Source organism: Hyaena hyaena, unplaced genomic scaffold (genome assembly GCF_003009895.1).
Source record: "Hyaena hyaena isolate Hyena2069 unplaced genomic scaffold, ASM300989v1 scaffold_92, whole genome shotgun sequence".
Classification (NCBI taxonomy): domain Eukaryota; kingdom Metazoa; phylum Chordata; class Mammalia; order Carnivora; family Hyaenidae; genus Hyaena; species Hyaena hyaena.
Window position 1 is genome coordinate 2,145,422 of NW_024080723.1, and position 24,761 is coordinate 2,170,182.

Sequence of the window (24,761 nt, forward strand, 5' to 3'; positions counted from 1 at the left end):
TAAATAATGAATGTGTAGATCCTTCATACAAATACTGGGATACAAATGACTAATTTTAAAGGTCAAGAAGAAGAGAAATACAAGTGGTATCACAGTTCTGTGAAATCTTATGTCCTTTTACTAAATTTTTATTTGAATCTCATGTTTTAGTAATCTGGTGATAATATTATTTTATTTTATTTATTTATTTTTTTAATTTATTTCTAGGAGAGAGAGACAGCGTGAGCAGGGGAGGGTCAGAGAGAGAGGGAGTCACAGACTGAAACAGGCTCCAGGCTCCGAGCTGGCAGTCAGCACAGAGCCGGACGCGGGGCTCGAACCCACAAACCGCGAGATCATGACCTAAGCGAAAGTCGGATGCTTAACCGACTAAGCCACCCAGGCGCCCCGATAATATTATTTTAAAGTGACCAAACTATATTGTAAATAAAATTATGCCTGGAGGAAAACTGAAAAGTGAGCCATGTGAAAATTTAAATATATACATGTGCTGAAGACTTATAAATGGTAGGTGCTCAATAAATACTTCTTTACAAGTGAATTAAAAAGTCTGCCAAAATCTCTTGCAACAAAATATTGTATCATTTGAGTAGGAAAAAATGTAAACCTCTTGGAATTGTATGAGTTCATAAATGAAAGTATTTGTACAAAAACTCTGAATATATATCATATGGCTGGACCATAGCCCATACAATATATTTCCCATAAATAAATTTTCAATTGTCAGACCAAAAGGAAAATAATAATAGCTGACTTACTAGTTTCTTGCTAATATGTTACAGAATGTCTTTCGAATTCAAACTTTAAATTTTTTTTAGTTTATTTTTGAGAGACAGAATGAGCAGGGAAGGGACAAAGAGAGGGAGAGACAAAATTCCAAGCAGGCTCCACACTGTCAGTGCAGAGACCAATGTGGGATTTGAACTCACAAACTGTGAGATCATGACCTGAGCTGACATCAAGAGTCCAAGTTGGATGCTTATCTGACTGAACCACCCATGTGCTCCTTATATTCAAATTTTAACCGTAAAGAAGTAGGTTTATCATCTCCATTGAACGGATGATGAAACTGAGGCTCAGAAAGGTCAATTAATTGGCTCCATGTTAAATAATCAAAAGCATGGCCAGTGTTTAAACTCAGCCCTGTCTGATTTTTAGTGGGCTTAACCACTAATCTGGCTTCCATACTATGGAAGAGAAAGGTACGTGAGTAACACCACAAGGTGAACAATTTGTTTCAGAAAGGAACATTTCAAATAGGAAAAAGTGCACATAAATGATGCAGGATGCCTTTATGAACTGGGGCATAAACACAAAATTTTCCAGAGTCTACCAGGGCCCAAGGCAACTCTTCAGTAGAAAACCTTCATCTGTATTGCAAATACTATTTCTGTGTTTATCTATAACCATGAACATAACATAATATTACAGATGACTGGCTACATGATTTTATGGGGAAAACAATGAAAGCACAGAAGTTCAAGAGAGCAGGAAAAATTGTGAGTTAGAGTTCATAGAAAGCTTTATGAATTTTGCAGCAGTCTAATGTAAATCCCAGAGGGGAAAATACTTGAATCGAGACACTTTCCCTCAGAAATCTTGAGAAAATCTTGACATCTTAATTCATTTCCTGAGCTTAAATATTCTAGGCTAGTCTGGTGGCACTGTAATAGCCTGGGCAAACATTTTTATTTATTTCACTGTTGATACCAATATTTGTGCTACAAGCTGCTGCCTGCATTTGCTGCTATTTATTTATTTCTTACAGATCAAATTATTGGCCTAGACATAACATGCTTTCCGCTGAAGTGCTCTTTGTGTTCATGAGCAAATGGAAAAAGCTTCCATTTTAAATGCAGATTTTTTTCCACATGACTGAATTAATTCATGTTATAAATATGATATATAACCACTTGATATTCATGTCGATATCCATATAGTGGAAGAGCAATCGAGGCAAATAGTAGATAAATCAAGCAAGTGCTGTATTTGCATGAGTGGGCGGTCAATGTGTCAAAACACTGTGCCCAGTTCTGGGTCAACCACTTAGGTTTTCTGAGCTACAATTTTATTCCCCCTAGTATGTGTAACTGTGTTTTATCGAATTGACATGGGAGAAATAAGGTAATGGGAATGGATCTCTGTAAGCGTAGAAAGTATCACATACACTTTTTCTATTAATGTAGGATTACTTGGTAGCAAAAACTGTTCTCTTTGGTTTCTCTTGGCTATGTGAGGAAATAGAAAACAGAAGAGTAAAATTGAAAAATCAAAGAAGACAGAGCTTGTAGGATGCTGATGAGATACAGACAGATTTGAAGAGAGGAGTAATTTTTGGAGCATTTCCCAGGAATGTAGACATCATGGTGAAACATTTTTGAGTCTGGAATTCTCAAGGGGTTAACCTCTCAGGTGCAGAGGGGGTCCCAAAGTCTCTAAGAATGTTAAGTAGTGACTCTTCTCACCTGGTCCTATTCCATTCACACTTTGCTGGATTCTGGAATTAGTGATGATGGTTTGAACCTTAGCTCTATCGCATACCCTTTTTAGTTAATCTCCCTCAGCCTCCATTTCTCACCTGTCAAATGCATATAATATCTCCCTCACATTTCTGTCATCAAGACTGAAGGAGACAATATATGTGAAAAGCCTTTGTAAATTGCAAAGGCTTCTACAGAGAACAAGTTATTATGACAATTCACTTAGACTAGATACCCTTTCAAGATGTCAGTTTCCTCTTAGTGTGAACAAATGAGTCAATGGAATAATAATAGGATGTATGGAATTTGGTTTAAATGTGTATTTCTGGTTTCTTCCTTTCATCTTTAGACCCGAGCTTAATATCTAAATTATTGCTTAAAGATAAGGGAGAGGCTTCTAAAGAGAAAGTTCCCTAAAAAAATTTAATCTTCTCTAAATGTTACAAGAAATGGTGAATGGCCACAGTGTAACTAACACACAATAAGAAGACAAATAAGCTCCATGCATGGCTGTACCTAGACACAGAGACCCTGGCTCCCTCCCAAGACTGGAGATGACACAGGGCTAACTTTTCTCATTAACTGCTAATAAAAGCAGGAGAAATTCTTTCCCCCATCTACATACTATAATTTACCATGTTCTTTATCTTTACTTGGGCTTTCTGACTATTCTGTTAATCCAGAATAATTCTGTTAAATCTGTAGACACATGAGGAAGATAGGCTGAATACATTCTCTCTCACAGCCATTTCCCTTAGTATTCTGTTATTTATTTTTTTTTCCAGTTTGGAAATATACATAAATATAACTCATTTTCTAATCTGCCACATAGAGACTATCATTGAGTTACACATATCCTAATTCTATGCTCTAGAATTTATAGAAAATTATTATGTAAAAAAATCTCCCCCAGCCATATGAAAAGCCTATAGGCAAATTTCATAAAAATCATTGTTAAAGATATCATACATTCTACATTTTCCAGTGATGCCTCATAAGAAGATCTATGCCAAATATTCTTTTAGAACTTAGCATTAGAGAAATTATGTGTTTGGTTTCTGAACTGATTATTTATTTATTTATTTTTATCAGACAATGAAAGCCTGGCTTGCATTTTAGCAGAGACCTAGAAGGATATGTTCACCTTTGTAAAACCCAGTGGAGTACATATAGCAGGGTCTCTAAATATGTGCTGATTGAAACAATTCATCATGTTTCCTTTTTATACAGTGGTTGCAAGGAAGCTTATGGCTAAATACAGTAACCATAATAATCCATGTTGCTGATATATCTATTTTCCTCTACAGTTGTGCTTTATGTTCTCACTTTCTCTTTAAATGATCTCATTGAATATACTTTAATTATAGGCCACTACAAATCCTTTTGGAAACTGGTACAAAATGCCATAAAAGGTAACTAATTTTATTTTCTAGATGATAAAAAACGAAATAGTTTAAATTCATGGTTTGATTTGCTTTTCGTGTGTATGTTCATGTGTATGTGTATATATTTTACATCTAACAATTTATAAAATCAAGTAAATTGTCACTGGAAGATTATGTAGCTACTTTTTCTGATGCATGATCAGCCTTTTGGATAGAAAAGCAATACAATCAGAAAATATAGATGCCACATGAAGAAAAACACAATAGTTGAGCTTCACTTTTTTCATCAAAATGAGTGGGAATTTTTTAAAAAAGAAAATGTTGCAGATTTCAAGAGGTGTAAAACATCTCCTATTTATAAAATATGCTATTTATAAAAAACTTCCAGAAGAAAAGTTTAATATTAGCATTTTGAAACAATGGAAATCCTTGAAAGTTCAGCTCTGTGGCTTGATACAATTTTGTTCTCAGAGACTTTCTGCAAGTAAATAGAAAGACCTAAATCGAAGCCCAAGTCATAGACTGATGAAGACGACTAACATTAAGTGGACTATTTAAAACTTTTTTTTTCAATGTTTTTTATCTATTTCTAGGAGAGAGAGAGACAGCGTGAGCAGGGGAGGGTCAGAGAGAGATGGAGACACAGACTGAAACAGGCTCCAGGCTCCAAGCTGGCAGTCAGCACAGAGCCCGATGCCGGGCTCGAACCCATGAACCGCGAGATCATGACCTAAGCGAAAGTCGGATGCTTAACCGACTAAGCCACCCAGGCGCCCCTAAGTGGACTATTTAGTTTATCAGACAGGGGTCCTGTCATTCTGCTTGGACACACAGAGCCAAAGCTCTTAACTCAGGGCTCCCTAGTGTCTTGAGTCTCATTAAAAGATAGAGGGAGAATAGAGACCCAAGTCAAGCACAATAAAAAACTAATGCTGGCTGGGATGATCTGGCAAATTCTTTGGCTTCCTCCTGTCTATTTCAGGTATATACCTGTGAGAAGCTTGCAATTCACAGCTCTGCACAAGTTCAGTCACACTGTAGTCGACCTCTCCTTAGTGCTGTCAGAGGCATGGCTCTCTTAGTTTCCATTTATTTTTTTTGTGACTTGGCTCTTGCTGGTCCTTACTTGCAGTCTCTTTCTTTTAAACGATATGAAATACGAGACACAAGATATTTATTTTTAGATTTAGGCTCTCTTTATATTTTCATTTTTGTGATCAGAAATGTGTGTTGTTGTATTTCAGGTAGGCGCAAAGGGGAGACAAGGGACTGTTAGTAAAGGTTTTCCACCTATGGTATTAAGGACATCTAAGAAGAAAATGAGAGTGTTAAGACTGGTATTTCCCTTCACCGGGAGCATCCATGGATGTTTGTCAAACAGGGGAAGTGACTGTGACATTTAATGAGCTTGTGAGCACATAGCAAACTTCTAGGAATATGAGTCACACAGTTTCTATTTTCCCTCCTTGGGGAGTTTTGAAAATATGAAACAGAAATTAAAAGGACAATGACATACTGAGTCTCTGTTTGGTTCCTTTTATTTTCCCAAAGTTTTATCTCAAAATTTATGAAAATGCAAATACTATTAGGAGCCTAGAAATGTTGAGGAACAAGGCTATTATTTAAATAATATCTAACAAGGGGTATCCATTGTATTTTAATAAGATTGCCAAAGAAAATGAAGATAAAGACACCTAAATTCCATGGGAGTTTTAAAGTATGCAATCAATGGCTAATTAGAAATTGCAAGCTTCAATCGACATTATCTTTGTTCCTGTCTTAAATGTGGATTTCAGCAAACATGTATTTTGAAACATTACTTTTATCTTTAAAATTTTCTTTGGAATTTACTAAATTAATCTGATGTCAAACTAGAAGAACTTGGACAACACAGAAGGTCTGAATAATGTTCATTTGCATGGACTTAAAAACGCGTCTTCTTTCCTTCTCATGTTCAATAAAGTGATAAGATAGGGAATAATGCCAGCTGAAAGCACTGACATAGAAGATCAGAAATCATCTGTTTGAAAACAAATTCAAATATGAACAAATATGAACAAAATTTCAACTCCCAAACTCGTTAGAAGTGGCAAACTGTAAATATGTAATATGAATGACAATGAGAGTGGTAAACTCCATTATATTTAATGTACAATTTTGTAAACTCACATATATTTGCATATTGATGCTAATCAACTTGAAAAGTTCTTTGTTTCAGGGAGAGGTTTGAGTTTCCTATGAGTTCAATGATGGATGGTTCAGTAGAGAACATTTTCATATAATATTACATTTTTGAAGACGTTTTTCCCAAGGGAATTAGTTTGCCAACTAGGTATAAAGGCATCTTAAGCACAGTTAGTTACTCCTTATATGAAAGTGAAATCCTTATGAAATCTTCAAATACTTTAGGCTACAGTAAAATTAAATATGCCAGGTAAAGGCTTTATAATACCTTCAAGATATAGCTATTGTTTAGAATAAAATATAGAATTTAAATTTGATTTCATTTAATATTTAAAATGTATATTATTAGCTTCAGACTTTGATTTTTCATTATCTTTTATTGCTTTTAATACTTTCCTGTGGATCAGCATAGTCCAAAGTGCATTGCTAGGAACATTAGTACTGTAAAAGTGCCCCCAAAACATGTGTTATTTATCAAATAAGTTTGATAAAAGGTATATATTATAAGGACTTATTCATAATTATTTTAGGTGTGATGGCAATGCAATTTTGTTTAAAAAGAGTGCATCTTTTAGAGTTTGCAGGCTAAAGTATTTATGAATAAGATGATGCAACTTTTGGGATTTCTTTCCACACATACTGAAAATGCGGAAAAGGGATGCATTTGGGGATGGGGCTGGGCTACTGCATTGGAGTGACAAATACATATTGGTTCATTGTACTATCCAGCCTACGTTTGTGTGCATTTTGTATGTATGAGAACAAAAAGTAAAGAAAATAAATAAATAAAAGATGCATATCTCTGAAAAATTTTACAGTGCACAGAAAGAGCTGTGAGGTGCTCTGGGTAAGAATGTCATTTGTTTATCTGGGCTCTTCCCAAACTAACTGACCATAGACTTTTTTTTTTTTTTTTTTTTAAGGAACACCTGCTAATATCTCAGCTGGGCATTTGAGAACAGCTATACAATAGTAGAACTAATGTTTTTCCAGGCATTACTGTCTATGATGATTCCAGGCTTCTAGCGCATACCAAGTTTTAGTTACATGTTGAAAATCATGAAGATAAAAATGAAAAATTAAAAAGGATTTCTTTTGTTACTTCCAAATTCTGAGAGGTGTGAGGTAGCCATAGTACAATATCTGATTACCTTACTTCAGTTTCATTGGGATTAATTTTGTATATAAATAAAATGCCAGAAATACTGTTAAGGAAAATGCAATTCCTGAAAAAAAATGAATGATAATACAGATAGAAGCATGTTTGGTTGACTAAATTTAGTTACAAGTGTTTGATAGTTAAATGAAAAAATTCTTTAAGTAAAAAATAAAAAAAATCTACATATCATTATCATCATCACTATTTTATATTTTAACCCGAAATTTTAATAAAATTTATGATCTGTTAAAATCTTATTTGCATGTCCATAAATTATTGCTCACTCTAGAAAAATTACATTAGATAGAAATCATTCTCAATATAACATTCTATAAGAGTTAATAAAATATACATTTTTATATAAATACTTGATAACTCTGTGTAAGTCAGAAGCTACATTGTAGTTTTAAAGACATTAATTATTTTAAAAATAATTTATGCCTACCTTTTTAACATTGCACTAAAGAGAGATAGACTGTATTATTATTTATAGCTGTCCTTTCTAGTTTTTTTAGAGACTAGCAAAGTTTTTTATTGTTGACTTTAATGAAAATTCAAACAAGAACGTTTGCATTCATCACAATATACTGCCAAAAACTGCATTAATTTCCATTGACGCCCATTAATTTGATAAATGTTTTGTCATTTGTACGATTTGCACTGTCAAAACAAGTTAGTTATATCTTACTGACATTTTTGACAATTGCTTTAACTCTGGCAAAAAAAAAAAGTATTTTATTTGCTTCAACAAAAATTCACTATTGCCTATTGAAGGTTTGAACTTAAGCAAGAGAATATTAACACATGTCAGAAACCTTGGAATAGTCAACTTAAGATCAATGGTAAAAATGATTCCTTCAGAACTCTTTTATAGAAGTGCTCATATTCTGTAGTAGAAAATATTATATGTACCTGCATAATCTGTTCTTGCATAATGCCCATCTTCAGATTTAGTAGTGGTAGTTGTGTTATCTGCGTTAAAAAAATTAACAATTAAAACATTGATTAACTGTATCCTAAACATCTAATGTCAAAGTTTATATTATTCCTCTGATAGTACCTTCATGGCAACTAAGGAAATTTTACAACTATAGTTCTAAGCAACATGTACACAAAGACAGATTTGTATCAATTTGTTTGAGAGTGAATAATAGAATGATATCAGCTTTCTAAAGTTCAGGGCAGAGTAGGTTCACAATTATAACTGAGATAAGGTGGACAAAAGAATAACAAGTTAAAAAGCCAGAAAATGTTTGTTTCTGAATAAGAAACAAAATAGAACATTCTAGTACATTCTACTTTAAAAATGTACTTGAAATATTTCTATTGAAATCAATACATAAAAAGGGTGCCATTTGTTTTTAATTTCAAGGTTTGCTAATAAATCCTCAGCATTTTTGCTAAAAATGACTGGCTTTTTTTTTTTTTCCCTTCTGCGTGGAGAATGTCTGCTGAATACAGGCGTCTGTGTTTACAACATTGTGAGGATACAGCCCCATTATATAGAGAAAAGATATGAACTGTTGCTGACAGACCCTGAGATTCCTATAATCACCATAAATGCTACAGTAGACTCTACTTCCCGTTATAAATCAGAACTGTCTTCCGGAAATGAAATAGCTTGCCTAATAAGGAGTTATCTTCACTCTTCACTTCTACGCTTAGACTAAAATCATTCGTTGAAATGAATTTTGGTACGAACATTACCTTGACATCGACCCAATGACATGACTTCAATTTTCTCCTGTTTCTGACATGATGCTTCTTTGATTTGACATGCATTATCATAAGATTTCCCATCAGAAGCACAGAGGGGATTGAAATTGGTTTGAGAGCAGTCGATGTTGCACACACACCTGTAGGAAACGAGAAATAAAAATGGGTGAAGGAGCTTAATTGTATAGTGATGGATGGCAACTAGGCTTATGATGGTGATCGTTTTGAAGTATATACAAATATCGAATTATAATGTTGTACGCCTGAAACTTATATAATGTTATATACCAATTAACATCAATAGTGTTGTTTTACACTATAAATGAAACAAAGTGGAAGAATTGCAGGGCCGGCAATATACTAGTTAGCAAAAGTGAATTGTATCCTTCCAGGGAAGTTTCTTCCCTTTTCTACCTGAGATGAAAAGAAGCACAGGACTAATTGAAAATAATTCAAAGACTGAGAAAGGGATACAAAAATAATAAAAAGGGAATATAATCATCAGTAAATCTCAGCCACTGGAACTTTTAAAACAGGTACATGAACTTCCACGCTGATGCCTGTAGAACTTGAATAGGTTGAGGGAGGCATGAAGGTCTGCTTTACAATTTCCTCAAATAAGGTCTTACTGTGTGACTTCTATTCTCAGGATATACGAATGGTGACAGCATGAAGAACATGATTCAAAGGACATGTACACAAAAGTAAGCAAGGAGATTATTTGGAATGCAGTCAGGAGTTATATTTTTTTCAGCATACATGAGGCTGCACAGGACATGGTCTAAAACAGGACTCTGATGGTCCTTAACATTTTTGAGGGAGCACAAAACCCTATGAGAGTCAAATGAAAGGTACCACTCTTTCCTCAGAAATATTCATACTCACAGAAAACAACTGTTTGCATGAAATTTCAAAGTTTCTGTGGGCCCCTTGCCACCTACTCCATGGACTCCTTTCCCGGATATATACTTTTTCTAATTCTCGTTTTAAGTAATAAGTACAAGTTGAGTACCACTCATGATTTAAATATTTTTATAATATACATTAAAAATGGTGAATTAGTGAGAATTAGGGTGCCTGAATTAGAAGAATTATATAAGTTTTATTATTTTTTTTTAAAGTTTATCTAGTTATTTTCAAGAGAGAGAGAAAGCACGTGTGTGAGCAGGGGAAGGACAGAGAGAAGGAGGGAAAGACAGAATCCCAAGCAGGCTCCCTGCTATCAACGCAGAGCCCCAATCACGGCTTGATCCCAAGAATCATGAGATCATGGACCTGAGCCAAAATCAAGAGTTGAATGATCAACCAGTTGAGCCACCCAGGCACCCCAGTATTAGACATTTTATTTGTTTGTTATTTCTAAAGCAAACTTTATATGACTTTTCCTATGTTTCCATATTATAATTCTCTGTATATTACAATCTACTTTGTTACTTAGAGTATTTTTTACATGTGTGTAAATATATTACTGCTTTAGAGTATAAACTCATATTTTAAATTTCTATTAATATTTATATTATTTTTCTAAATAGATTATATCCTTCTTATAGTGGTGAAGCACACATTTTACTTCTGTATTATCTTACTTAGAGCTGGACATATGATGATAACAATAACAACCAACTTACTACATGCTGGGTTCTTAACATGCATTGCTTTATTTAATTTTTACAACAGCTATTTTATTGTTCAATGATAGAACAATTATAAGGTCAGAGAGCTAGCAAATTGTGGAACAAGGACCACCTATGGATGTGTTAAAGTAATATATAGCCCCTTTCCTCTCACCATTGGCTGTATGTTAGAATATCCTGGAAAACATGTAAATATACAAATTATCAGCAAGTTTCTGGGCCCCAGTAACTCTGGGGCTAGAGACTACGATTCTGTCTTCTTAGGCAGTTGGTCTGGCACCAGATTCACTTCCTGGGAATCACTGCTTGATCCATGTGTTGATTAAGTGAGAGAGGGTTTGTCTACACATCAGTGCTTCTCAGAGTGTAGTCCTCAGACCATCTGTATCAGAATTACCTAGATCTCTGTTAAAAATGCTGGCAGAAATTGTGCTAATGCACTTAATTTTTTCTTTTTCTTTCTTTTTTTTTTTTTTTGTAAGAGAATTGCTTTAGGAACACTTGGTTATTTTTACTTTCGCCTATTTAGGAACAAATAGTTAGGACAGATGGTAACCATCTCCAAATGCTTAAGTCAGTGAAGAATGGTGTTCTTACCTTGGCCATGATCTTACTGCTGCGATCACAACATTGCAACCTGGGCTGATTCTTGGCATCTGAAATATCTGGGATTGGGAGCTGCCTACATATTCAAAGAGGTTTTGGTCCTTTTCACGGTGAATTTGGGGAAGTGATTTTGTAGATCAGCCTTGTTCTCCTTCACAGTTTGTAGTAAATAAAGTGGGAAGGAGACTGACATTGTTTATTTTTTAAAAGTTGGTTTATTTATCTTAAGCCAGTTTACTGTTGTGTTAGATTCTGGAGACTATCTCCTTGAAAGACACCAAAATAATTATCTGTTCCTAGCAGCATAACAGAGAGAGAAGTCATGTTTTGTCATCTATCTAAAGAGTAAATTATATAACAAGGGCTTTGCAGGTATCTTCAAGTCATTTTTTTTTGTGTCTGAGTTTATTAAACTTAGTTAGAAAACCATGCAGGATTCTAGGACCATCATCTGAAACTCTATTGGTAGTAGCTAAATTATCTTTGTACTCCCTGCCCCATCCAATACCTTGCATACACTCATCATTCAATAACAGCATGTTAATAGATAAATAAATGAAATGAATAAATATAGTGACATGCTTCTATATTCTTAAAGGATAAAAATAATATAAATTATCATTACTATATTGCCATAAAAACATAAAAAAATAATTTCGTGGCAGATACTAAATGCTCTCACTGAGGTCAAATAATGACAATAATAATACTACCTTACTTAATGATAGTGCCTGTCCCACTGCTGTATGCTTTATTTTTATTTTTTTTTATTTGAGAGAGAGAGCAAGCATGAGCAGGGGAGAAAGACAAAGAGAGACAGAATCATAAGCAGGTTATCTATGCTCAGTGTGAGCCCTTGACCCTGGGATCATGTCCTGAGCCAAAATCAAGAGTTAGATGCTCAACGACTGAGCCACCCAGACACCCCCAGTGCTATGTGCTTTATATGCAGCTAACTCCTTCATTTTTCCGTCTCTATGAGGTAGCTACTATTATTATCTCCATCTTATACATGAGACAATTGAAGCTTGGAGAGGTCACATAGCTTGTACAGGGAAGAACCTAACTTCCAGTATCGACAGTTTGATATCAGAACCTGTACTGTTCTACACATTATTCAATGAAAAATAAAGCAGATCTGAATTCCTACTATTTACTAATTAAAAGAATACCTTGCATGAACAGGACTTGAAAAAATACGATGTCTACTCTTAGAATATTTATTATGATTTTATGAATTTAAATCACGACTCTTAGTATCTGACTTCCCAAACAAGTGATCCAGACATTTTAGTATCATAAGGATGTATCAGTAAATATTCATGTGAAGGCATTCTGAACTAATAGCTGGTTATTACAATGAATAACAAATCGATATGTACTGGGGTGCCTAGGTGGTTCAGCTCGTTAAACGTCCGACTTCAATTCAGGTCATGATCTCATAGTTCGTGGGTTCGAGCCCTGCGTCCGGCCCTGTGCTGACAGCTAGCTCAGAGCCTGGAGCCTGTGTTCAGATTCTGTATCTCCCTCTCTCTCTGACCCTCCCACGCTCACACTATCTCTATATCTCTCTCAGAAATAAATAAGAACATTTAAAAAAATTAAAACAAAAACAAAAACCAAATTGATATATACTGAATCAATCTTGCTCCAGAAGGCATCGATTGTTTAGACTATTGTATCCTTGACAAAATTCTACATAAAGCTGTTTCTACTTTTTATAAAAACACATGAGTAGACAGACACACACGTCTACACACACATACACTCTAAATGACACTACTGAATTATAAATTTTAGTAACACATCCTCTCCAAGTCGCTGCTTCAAAACATTTAAAGAGCTTGGAATTTTTGGAAGTTCAGATTCACAGGGGAGAAAGATTTTGTGTGTTGGTATGAGTAAATGAATTTGTGTCCATGTGTGGAGAGTGGGCTCTGTGGTAGCATTACTGCATTGTCGATGTGCCAATTTATTAGTTTATACATTCACTTTCTGCAACTTTCTTAAGGGCAATGTGGATTTTTTACCTTCAAATTTCTGGAACCTGATGGAGGGCATCATAGCAAGTCATCAATAAATGATTGTTGAATGAATTACTGAGAGACTGGCAGGATGGACTTGGATGAAGTTAAAGAGAACAGTCATTGTCTAGAAATTAACATATAGGAGAAAGAACCAGTGATATGTTCATATAAACTCTCACCCAGCTCTGTGCTACCTGGCATTTGAAAAAGGTTTCCTACCTCCTTCCTATAATTTGTGCCCTACAGACAAAGGAAGCAGAGCAATAGCCCTTAGGGGTCTTAATGGCATCAAAGGGCAGTTGTGAAAAGGACGTGTTTCACCGTGAGGGTTATTGCTTACATTTTATGGCAGTTGGGTGCAGTTTTTAAGAATCAGTATAATTTAAACATGGTAGTGACTTGTCAGTTTATTGCTGTTTCAAACCATTGAAAAATATAAGGCTCCAATAAAAAGGTGACAGAATTATCATATAGTGTAATGGTGAAATTGCAGGTCACTCTGTGCTTTAGCAGCTTATGTAAATTAATCCAGGGTTTTTCTTTCTACAGAAATGAAAGGCAGATATTTTTAAAAACAGACACTATCCTTTCTTCACTGCTTTTGGCAAATAATTGCATTATTATTCATTCTGAGAGGAGTAACTAGTTAATTACAGCATGTCACAAGTATTCTATGTGAGCCAAGAATTTGTAAGGCTGAGGACTGTATGGATGCCTTTAAGGTTTTTTTTTGTTTTGTTTTGTTTTTTGTATTTTCCTTCCTTTTCTTTTTTCCAACCTATCTCAGTCTTTTGACATTTTGACACTGCGATTACATAGATCTCTTTTCTTCTAGGCTACAAAGAAAAAGCATCAGCCCTACTTGAAAATAATAATTTTAGGGGTCTCTAAGTGGAAATACTATCCTCTGAAATACTTCAAAGAAAATTAACATTGACTGAAAACCTTAGTTCTCTGAATTGTAAGAAAGAAGACGGACATCCAATATTTTAAAAAGACCACTAGAAGGAGTGAAGAACCGAAATTTTAGGAAGTAAAAGGTGGTGTGTATAACGACTAAGATGTGTTTATAATTATCTCATGAATATTTTGGGGGTCTTGACATTTACTTAGTTCCTTGCCTCTCTTGAAATGGCTCCTTCCAGGGTGTTCTGCACTGGGTGAAATAAACCTTGCCCTTGTGTTTAGGAATGCCTCTCTGTCCACCAGAGGGTGAGAATACAAAAGCTGCCCTGTAGCAAATTACTTATTCATGCGTCTGGTTGGTTGTTGCCCTCTAATATCATTAGATTTTGTCTCATCTATTAAACATGCCCATCACTTGCCCCTTTCCCAAGGTTCTTGACTCGTCCATTCCAGAACTTGTCCATCCGACATCCCTAATCAGTTGTAAAGTACCTAATTGTACTGCAGTGAGGATGGCTTTCTGGGTTGTTTTGAACCTTGACTGGTTTGTTTCCCTTGAGCCTGTCTATCTCTGGGGCTATTATGCAGAGACATTTTCTGGCCTGGCCAGAAAATGAGGTCAGAGTCACTGTCCGTGCTCTCCGTCAGAACTCTAATGGATGAGTTGCATTATATTAATAATAGTGAAAAGAGTGTGTGCTTTTCATTCAAGACTCTTGTGATACTTTAAGCCCATTTACTCATTAACTCTCATGTCACTCCTTTTGATGGAACTTGATTATAATTATTTTATCTGTAAAGAAACTATAATTCAGGAATGACTGGGCTGTGAGGGAAAAAATGAGATAAGAGATGTGAAAATGCACTGAAAACAAAAACCATCTATACGGAGTGTGGAAAAGCATCGACTATGAGGTAATATTAGTAAGTCTACTATATACTATATTGTTACTCAGGTGATATACAAGAGATGGACCAATATTTTTGTTGTTGTTGTCTGTTTTTATTTTTAAATTTGCAAAGGGCAATCCTTTTAGTTTGGAAATCTAGGAGGGAGGAATAAGGCCCTTCTCCAGACAAATTACCAAGGACTACAGTCAGGTTTTCCAAGGGGGACCAGGGTTATCTTGCACATGGAAAAAGCTTAGTTGCCATTAGTACCTATTTCTTTATAAGGTGGTAAACTATAAAAGTTGGTCTATTAGATGGAAGGTCTTGGGAATATTAAGAAAAAGCCTATGACAACAAATAGTCAATGGGTATTTGAAAGAAGAAATACTGAGCTGAGAGACCCTTCCTTGGGGTGGTGTCAGAACTTTCAAAAACAGAATCACATATTGAACAGGTGGCACAATTTCTGGATAAAAGACTGATGGCCATGTATTTAAATAATGTCTAGTACAATAGAAGTAGATGGGGAATATGACTAGAGCTTGGAGTTTGGTATCAGATAGACTTGTGTTTAATTGAGGCTTGATCATGTACTAGCTGTATGGCATTGAACTAGTTACTTAACCTCCCTGAGCTTGTGAAAATGGAGATACTAATTCAAGATTGTGGGGATTAAATGGAATATGCATGTGAATTGCTTAATAAAGTTTCTGAGAAGTTGTAGTTACCCAATAAATATTGGTCATCATTAACTTTTGGCTCAGTGGTTTCTTTCTAATGTTGGACACAAAGAAAAGTCTGTGGAATATTTCAACCTTGGGCTCCCAGCCAGAGATTTACACTTAGGAGACCCAACGTGAGGCTGTATTAACTAAAGTGAGTTGTCAAAAATCCTGCACGGGATGCCAATGTGCAGATGTGGTGAGTTGCACTTACAGAAAATACTCTTTATCACCCTCTGTGACTAAGAGATTTTCTAATTTAGCGTATGTACAACTCGCATGAGAAAGTCTGATGCACTGGGTCTGAGGTAGGACTCAGAAAAATCTTTCTAAAGCAGATAGCTTGCATAGCCTATAGAGCAACCCCAACTATTTTGGCTCCAGTCACACCCTTTTCTCTCTTCCTTTCATTCCATTAGAAGGAATTTAATATTCTTGTTTAACGTAAATGATTCAATGACATGCACTGAAAGGTTTTTCTCCATATGGTATAGGTGATAGGTTTGGGGTGCCAGGTGACAGGGACAGGTGATTATATGCATTGATACAAAAACATCATTGGTGGAGTAGTCAGCATAAGTGATTCACCAAGTAAAAACCAAGATAGAGCGACGGGAGAGGATGTGAAACTATGGAGGGCTTCCGTATGCCAGATACTTAGCTCCAACGTCTACAATGCTCTCAGGTTTAATGCTCACAAGATTTTGAGGAAAATGTGGAAATTGAGCTCTCTCCAAAGGTGAGTAAGATTTAACAGAACTGTGATAGAGCAATGAAGTGCGGAAATGTGCAGAGGCAGACCCTACAAGGGAGCTGGGGAGCTGCAAATAGATCAATCTGATTGGACTGAACTCTTCTCATCCCAAGTGGCAGGATACAACACTCTAGACAGATTGTGAAGGGGCTCAATTCCATCTAAGGAGGGGCCTTTATCTTCTACACAAAGAAGAGTCCTGAAAGTTTTCTGAGCAAAGGGTGATAAGAAGGTCAACATGATGGAAGGGGTATTTTAGGAAGATTACACTTGCAGGGGGGTGCAGGTAGAGGGACGAATCAGCAGGCTATTGCTATAAACTGAGGGGCTAGCAAGGAAAACCCAGGGCACGGGTGTTCGCTCCAATGAAGAAAAAGAATCAATGGGTCTTAATGGCTCATACTGGAGGCATATTACAGTGAGGTATGAAGGCACAAATGTCACCAGCATTCTCTTCCTGCTCTACCCTTTCCTGCTTTTTTTCCTGACCTGTGTTGTGTTCCAAAGAGGAAACTGATGAGAGGTGCAGCCAGGCAGCTGTGTGTGGGACTCAGGAAGACATGATTTCCTGGTAGGGAGAGTTTTCTTTCTTTGCTATTGGGACAGGGGCAAACAGTTCCATCATGATAACGATATCATGTAAGTATCCTCACCTGCAGTTGAAGGAGAATGATTCTTGGCAGTAATGTGTACCTGCCTGGTTCCAGGAGTGGTTTAAGATTTTGGTGCAACAAAACTGGCAGCAGGTACCTATTAATACTTGCTGCCTTAGACAGCAAGCAAGGCTCCCTCCAAGGCAGCGAGTGGCCATACACCCCTCTTTAATCCAGAGGATAAAGTTGAAATGGGGTTGAACTTGAGCTCCATGTTCATGTATCATGTTTGTATTTTCCCATGATTATTTTTTCCTTTTAGAAGCAGCTGCATTTACATCTTAAAATAATCAAAGTAAACAATTCTTCTTACTCATATACATTTTTAAAAGTATCTTGAAGCAAAAATCCCTCATTAGCATTATGTGTATGCTCTTGCTCATTAAGCTGGAACACATATTCAATAACTCAGGGTGACTCTGTGATTACTAAGAAGCGTGGTTGCTCTGACTAGATGGGCCTTACTACACAGCAGAGTCAGAAAGCATGAAAACCCCAGAATGAGAAGCTGGAAGCTAAAACAATACAATGAAATCGGTATTTGAATATGGAGATGTACTAAAAATTCCCTCTCGCTCCTTTCTCTCAGGATCATGTAGCATGTTCTGGCACTTTCCTTTGTCGATTCCTACACTCTTTCTAGCCTGCTCCACGTTTACAGTTTGCAAGCTGGCTCTCTGGTATGCTTTCATCTGACCAAGGACTTTCAGGAGTAAATATGTATGAACATCATCACAGTCTAGATTTCCACAAAACTGCAATTTAAGATCATACCTTTGGTTTTCATCCATGAGGCCTAAAAAAACAGTAGATGAATAATAGCTCTGCATTGTGATAAAGGTGCTAGTTTGAAAATATTGCCCATTACACTGTTCAGGTGGTTTTCATGATGGTGGTTTCAGGTGCTGGTGGGAACTAATTCCATTCATAACTAAAATTTGTATCAAGTGATTTCCCTTATTGCTTATGTCAGCCCTTATCTTTTTATTTATTACTCGTAGGGTCAATATAATTTAACTTTGCTTTTAAAATAACATTAAATATTTATGTTAACATGATCAAGAACTTCATTATTTGAATAATGAAAACATATAATAAAAATATTCATAGGGAATACGACCCTAAGAAGGGAAAGTGGGAAATATGGCTGAGGAATGAGGGCGCCCTAACTTTATCTATAATGTTATGATTCTTAAGAAACAGTCAAAGGCAAATGTGAATAAAATGTTTGTTTTGTTAAAAGTAGGAGGTGGATGTCCATGTGTTACATTATTTTTCTGGTTTCAAAATATAATTAAAAATAAAAATATTAGATCAGACATTTTGCTTACAATGATTAAATTACCAAGCTTGGTATATATTTTTTGCATTGATTTGATCCGGTTAATTTATTTCTAAATTGTTTAAACAAAATTAAAAATATACATACGTGTATGGAGAAATCCCAGTGGAATAAAATAATATTCCTTTGTTAATAACTAAGATTGATCTTATGTGTGTATAAAAATGACTCTCGAACAGAGTTTATTATATGATGGGACTCATCTCTGTGTTTCTTCCTCCCTCCTCATCTTACTTGTTCGCCCACTGAAATGCTAAACTCGTGAACACATGGTGGCATTTTAGTTAACAGGCCCAAGCCAGCCAGCATTCTTCATTGACTTCCTGCTGTACTGCCGGTGAGTTCTGATTGCTCTGAAACAGGGCTATATGGCAGTGTTGTTGGCCAGGAATATTCATGAGCTATTCTGAAACCCTTAGGATGAAGGACTTTAAGTAGAAATGTTTCAACATTTTGCCTTGAAATAAGAATACTTTAGGGCACCTGGGTGGCTCATGAGTTAAGGATCTGACTCTTGATTTCAGCTCAGGTTATGATCTCACGGTTTGTGAGAGCGAGCCTTGCATCAGGCTCAGTGCTGACACCGTGGAGCCTGCTTGGGATTCTCTGTCTCCCTCTCTGTCTGACCCTCCCTTGCTCAAAAATAGGTAAATAAACATTAAAAAAGAATAATTTATCAAAAATATTACATTTAAAAGGCAGAAGGGAAAGGATGTGTGATTGTGTCCCTGCTGCAAACTCTCAAGGAAGGTCCTGTTGTTGAAGGTGTTGGGAAGGTTGCTGCTATTACTGCCATTCTTTTATTTTTTCTATTTTATCCTCTCTCAGGGGCATTCATTTTCATTTATCACAGATCTCATTTAATTCACTCTCATCCCATCAGTGTAGTTGAGCACCTGCTTGGAGCTAGGTACTGGGCTAACCATCAGAGACACTAAGATGTTTTCATGTGATGCCTACTGGCAGCAGAGGTCACAACTAAATGAGAAAAACAAGTATCTATAAAATGGTGTCATCAGAGTTGGACTTGGAGGGAACAACATATTTGAGAGCACTGAGGAGGAATAATGACTTCGATATAGAGAGTCTAGGAAGGTTTCATAGAGAATGTGACTCTTAACTAGAAGCTAAATGGGAGTAGAATTTCCACAGGTGGTTTCCATGGTGACTTGTAGCAAGAGGACTTAGAAATCCACTACCATCCTAACAATTCATTTCTCATTTTCTTCCCTCTGCTGATGCTTCTCCTATGTGTTCATTTATACAGTAAGTAATCCATCAAAACATTTTTCTTCTTCCCTAAAATTCTTGTCTCATATTCCATATTAAAAATGAGAGCATGTGTGTCCTGTTTGGGGCCCAGAGCCATAGAGGCCTCTGGAAGTCAGACCAGGCCATTGAAAGAACCCGACTCAGGAGTCAGGACTGCTCTCTGGTGTGGACATTCTCGTTCTCTAGATGCTGGATCTCTGGCTGCAGGACACGGAAGGATAAGCTGGCCCAGTAAGATGATGTCTAGGGTGACCAGCTCTAAAATTCTGTCACATTGTTTGCTGATACTCATATTACCAATTATTTCTATTTATCCAGCACATCCTTGTCTCCCTATCATCTTCCTAGTCTTTGCTGCTTCATTTCAGCCAAAGCCTCTAAACGAGTTTGACATTCATCAGAATGCTTCCTCCTTAGAGTTGATGCTTCTGCTACTGAGTCTTTCTGAGTCTACTGCTCTTTCATCATCGATAGCCTTATTCACGTGCTCTCCAACCTGTCCTGTGTTGCACGTCTCTGCAGTTGAGTGGGAAGAACATGGACTAGTGGATCTTGTAATAAGGGTCTTAGTCCACTGTTTATAGCTAAGAAATGCTTGAAGTCTGCAAGTGGCTTGACACCTCTGTAAAGGGATGGAAAAGAACTCCTGGCTCATAATAACACCTGCCTCCAAAGGTTTTTCTGAGGGTATACATGGAGAACAAATGGAAACAACTTCATGTGATATTTGGTGCATCGCAGGTTCTGCTGCTTCCCTTGCTCATGGACAGTTCTTTCTCCATCTTGTATCTAACTGGTCTAGTCCATTCCAGACTGGCCACCAAATACAATATATTTCCACATACACTTAACTGACTACAGATAAGCTTTGGCCCGTTGTGGATGAAAGAATTACTTGCCATGCACATTCCTCTAAAATCTATAAATTGAGGTATTTTTTCTGTCATATTTGTAAGTACAAAACGATGAATGTCTTTTTATTTTTGGTTAAAAGAGAAAAGAGCTATTCATGGATAACATCTCCAATGTATTCTGTTTTAAAGATGAGATATCTGGTATTTTCCTCTCAATTTTAAGATCTTTAAATTTTATGTAACTTTCAAAATATAGAAACTTATTGATCTATTTTATTATAAACTTATTTATCTGAGTTACCAGAAATATTACAAATTCTTATAACATTTTAGAATATCACTGTACTGAGTAATACTAAAAATGCATTTGTTTCACTCCTACTTTTTTCTAGCCCTTGTTATTTCTGTACTCTTCATCCTTACCTTTCTCTCGTTATTACTTGCTCTTTCTCCAAAGTACACAGTCTAAGTACTTTGAAAAAATTTCCTGCCATTGGTGGAGCTTACCATATAGCAGAGAAGCTTACTGTTAAGAAGATGGAAAGGTTTAAAATTCTTGCTAATAATATAGAAAAATATTTTCTTAATATTTTGTCTATAAAGATGATGTAAATGTGTTGCATTTATTTTCAGAGACAATATAAACGAAATGAAAGAGAGATGAATCTACCTGTTTTCAAACATGGTAGACACAAACTCAATTTATAGATTTTAGATAATATACAGAGCAACATGAAAAAGGTCACATTGAAATCTTTTGCTCTCATTCATTTTTTCATGCTAGAGTTATTTGCTAATGGTGCTATTCTTTTTATTATAATTAAAATGTTTGCATTCCTATTCTTAAGTGCAGCTGAGCAAAATGGTCCTGTTCTTGGTTTCATCTCAGAAGGCTCTTTAAGCTGCATAATCAAATGTGGACCTTCTTTTAGTAATAGCAAATGACCACTACAAGAACACAATAGGTTTTTTAAGAGAGTATTTTGAATTACTTATAAGAAGAGAAATCCTTTTAATGAAACCAATAATCTATTGACTACACAAACACTAGAGTCATCATAAGGTATTACCTGAAACCAGGAAATTGATTCATTATTTTAACTTTGTTGTGACTATCTATTATATACAGCATATATTAGAGACTCAATTTATTTTTACCCTTCCATATACCCATTTTATGAATTGTCAATCTTCTATCTTAAGCAAACTACATTACAAACTCTTTGAATTCAAAACAATACTTCTTATTATTACATATTATCTTTTATATTTTTCAAATTAAGTAACTTTAAGTGTCACACCATAAATGAGCATATGGTAAAACATAGATAAATTCTATTTAAATAAATCAGCTTATAGTTGATTATAATTTAAAATTATTGAGAGGTAACGTTTGTGCTGTTGAATAGCATGTATTCTACACCTTTTCCATTTGCAAATGGTCTACCGAGACTTGACAGCTGTCAGGCAGTCAGACTTGGGGCTTGCCGAGATCATTATCAAATACCTATCAAGGCACCAACAGGACCAATGCCAGCCATCCATACAGGACGCTCTCATTACTCATCCAGATGTTGTATCAGTCAGGGGCCCCTTCAACATGAGCTGGAGTTTAGGCTGAATGTAGTCTAAATAAATGAACTCTTCTGTTCTCTAATTTGGGATTTTTCTAAAATGAAAAAAAGTACTTTTTAAATGTGAAGTTCTAATCAAGGTAACATAATATAATTAAAAATACATAAAACATGTAAGGGCGCCTAGATGGCTCAGTTGGCTAAGCATCCCACTCTTGATTTTGGCTCAGATCATGATCTCACACTTGTGAGATCCAGCCCCGTATCCAGCTCCGTGCTGAGAGTGGAGCCTGTTTAAGTTCTCTCTCTCCTCTCTCTCTCTCTCTCTCTCTCCCTCTCTCTCTGACTTTTGCCCACTAGTGTAGTCTTAAAAAATGCATAAAACATTTAGGAAGAAATGGGATGATGTTAGCTTTATACTCATACTCAGGTGGATCAGGGAGTAACTTGGATCACAAGAGATTCAAAATACTGTCCTGGGAAAATTGCCAGTATATAAATTGGAATCCCAAGGTATAGAAAAATAAGTAAGTGTATACAAATTAAAATTTCTCCTTTCTGAACAGAGATAAAAAATTAGAAGTTAATCCAGAATTGGGACATCAGGATATTCAGAATCAAAAAACAGCTAAAGGCATGTATACCCATACTCTATGCTATAAGTCATCAGGGAAATGAAAGGGCCTCTGAATTGCTCTATTTCCCCTCTGCCTCCCTTGAGTCAGTTCAGAGCACAGCTCAGGTGATGCTTTTAAAATGTAAATGAGATCAAATCATTTCCTTGCTCAAAACCCAGCAAAGCCACCCCATCAACCTTAGAATAAAATCTATGGTAACTTACCATGGTTGATGAGGCCATGCATAATCTGGCCCTTGACTACCTCTCCAATTTCATTTCTTGACAATCTTCTCCACCCTTTTTATGCTCCAACCACGCTTGAGTGTTACTGCTTCCCAAACACACCATATATGCTTCTGCCACCAGGATATTTCATTTTCTGTTCCCTCTGCCTGGCATGTTCTTACATCAGATATTTGCATGGCTCAAATCGGACCTTTTCAGAGATGCCTTCCCTGACTACCCTATCAAAATCAGCACACTTCCATCTCTGATTCCTGACCTTATTGTATATTTGATTTTTAAAATTGTCTGTTTTCTCCACGTCAGTGTGTGTGATGTGTATAAAAAGTGACTCTATCTGCCTTGTCCACTGCTGTTTTCTTCAGGCCTGGAACAATATCTGGCACATAATAGGCACTCAATAAATGTCTGTTAAATAAATGAGTAAATAAATAAACTTCTGACTTTAAAATAAAATATATGTATATTTTAGCAATCTAGACAAAACTTTGATTTGAATTCTATGGTTAATTAGATCAATGTGTATTATGTTGCTTTAATTATCAAGAAAAGTATTCATCATTCTTATATACAATAAATATTAATTTTTGTTAAAGGTTTGGCTCACAGTGGATGTGCAATAGATATCTGCTAAATAAATGGAGTGCCACCGTGTATAAGTTATTAAACACTGGTATTTAATTACACAAAAAAAGGACAAATGTCCCTGTTAGGTGGATTAAGTTATTTTAAACATGTTGATGGATTTCATGTCCCAAGGGTAAGTCTTCAGTAATCAGTGGGGGTAAAAGTCCACACAGTTTGACAGCCTTAGGCTTCATGCAGTGCATACAATTAGCCTTTTCATTTTCTATGTACATTTTTGGCAATGATATCCTTATTATATAATATCAATCTTTTCTCTTCAGTACTTAAAATGGTTTGGACTCCCCATCTGTCAGAATCTTCTTATTCTGAACAAAAACTCAAATCAACTTTGTTCCTTTTAATGATTATTTAATTTGTACCAACCTTTCATATTACTATCCTTAACATCACCTATCGTTTAACGTATGAGTCAGTGTTTATTGCAGCGGGAGAGGATGATTGAAGGCTACTGTCTGCTGGAAGACTTTGCCAATCAAGCAGTTTCTTCATCTTTAGACAATTCAATTTATTTGTCTAATTTAAGTAATTTGATCATTTGATCATTCTGATCTGAATTCCAATTATACTTATATCAACAGATCTATTTCACTTCAAAGACAGCAGCAACTACTGAAAACTAAGTACACTTAGGTTTGTACTGGTTGAAAGTGCTTTCTGTAGGTTCAAACATTTAGATGGAACAAGGAGAAAAATGTATATCGCTGTATTATTGCCTGTATTATATTCAGCTATTTCTAAATTATGAATTAGAGTCAGGAAGCATGCTCAATACTACATAAATATTTTGGAGTGAAAGACTTCCTTTTCACATTGTGACATAATTTTGACTATGGCTTCTGGAGACTACTAGTCAGAGGGTATTCTCTGCAGTAAATGTGGGTAATAAGCAAGCAAATGCAAAGCAGAAAATTCTCCCTTTGCTTAGCAAGATTTCTTAGGCAACAGCAATGTTCTGCCTTCCTGATACGTATGCTGTGCCTAGGACTATATGTGGCTATACAAAGTTTTATCTACAGAAATGATTTACAAAAGTTAAATCTAAAAACTATAACAATGACTTGTCATTGTCATTGGAATTTTTTTGTTGACATT

General features: G+C 35.8%; 1 protein-coding gene across 1 annotated transcript in view; it reads right to left on the reverse strand.

The window, feature by feature from the left end:
* The window catches only part of TMEFF2 (transmembrane protein with EGF like and two follistatin like domains 2), a 228,210-nt gene that overhangs the window by 39,302 nt on the left and 164,147 nt on the right, over nucleotides 1-24,761 (reverse strand). Inside the window, exons 6-7 of the mRNA XM_039234703.1 lie at nucleotides 8,916-9,064; nucleotides 8,121-8,180 (exon numbers count right to left, since the gene is read on the reverse strand). Of these exons, the coding sequence (XP_039090634.1) occupies nucleotides 8,121-8,180; nucleotides 8,916-9,064 (209 nt within the window). The remainder of the gene's footprint in view (nucleotides 1-8,120; nucleotides 8,181-8,915; nucleotides 9,065-24,761) is intronic.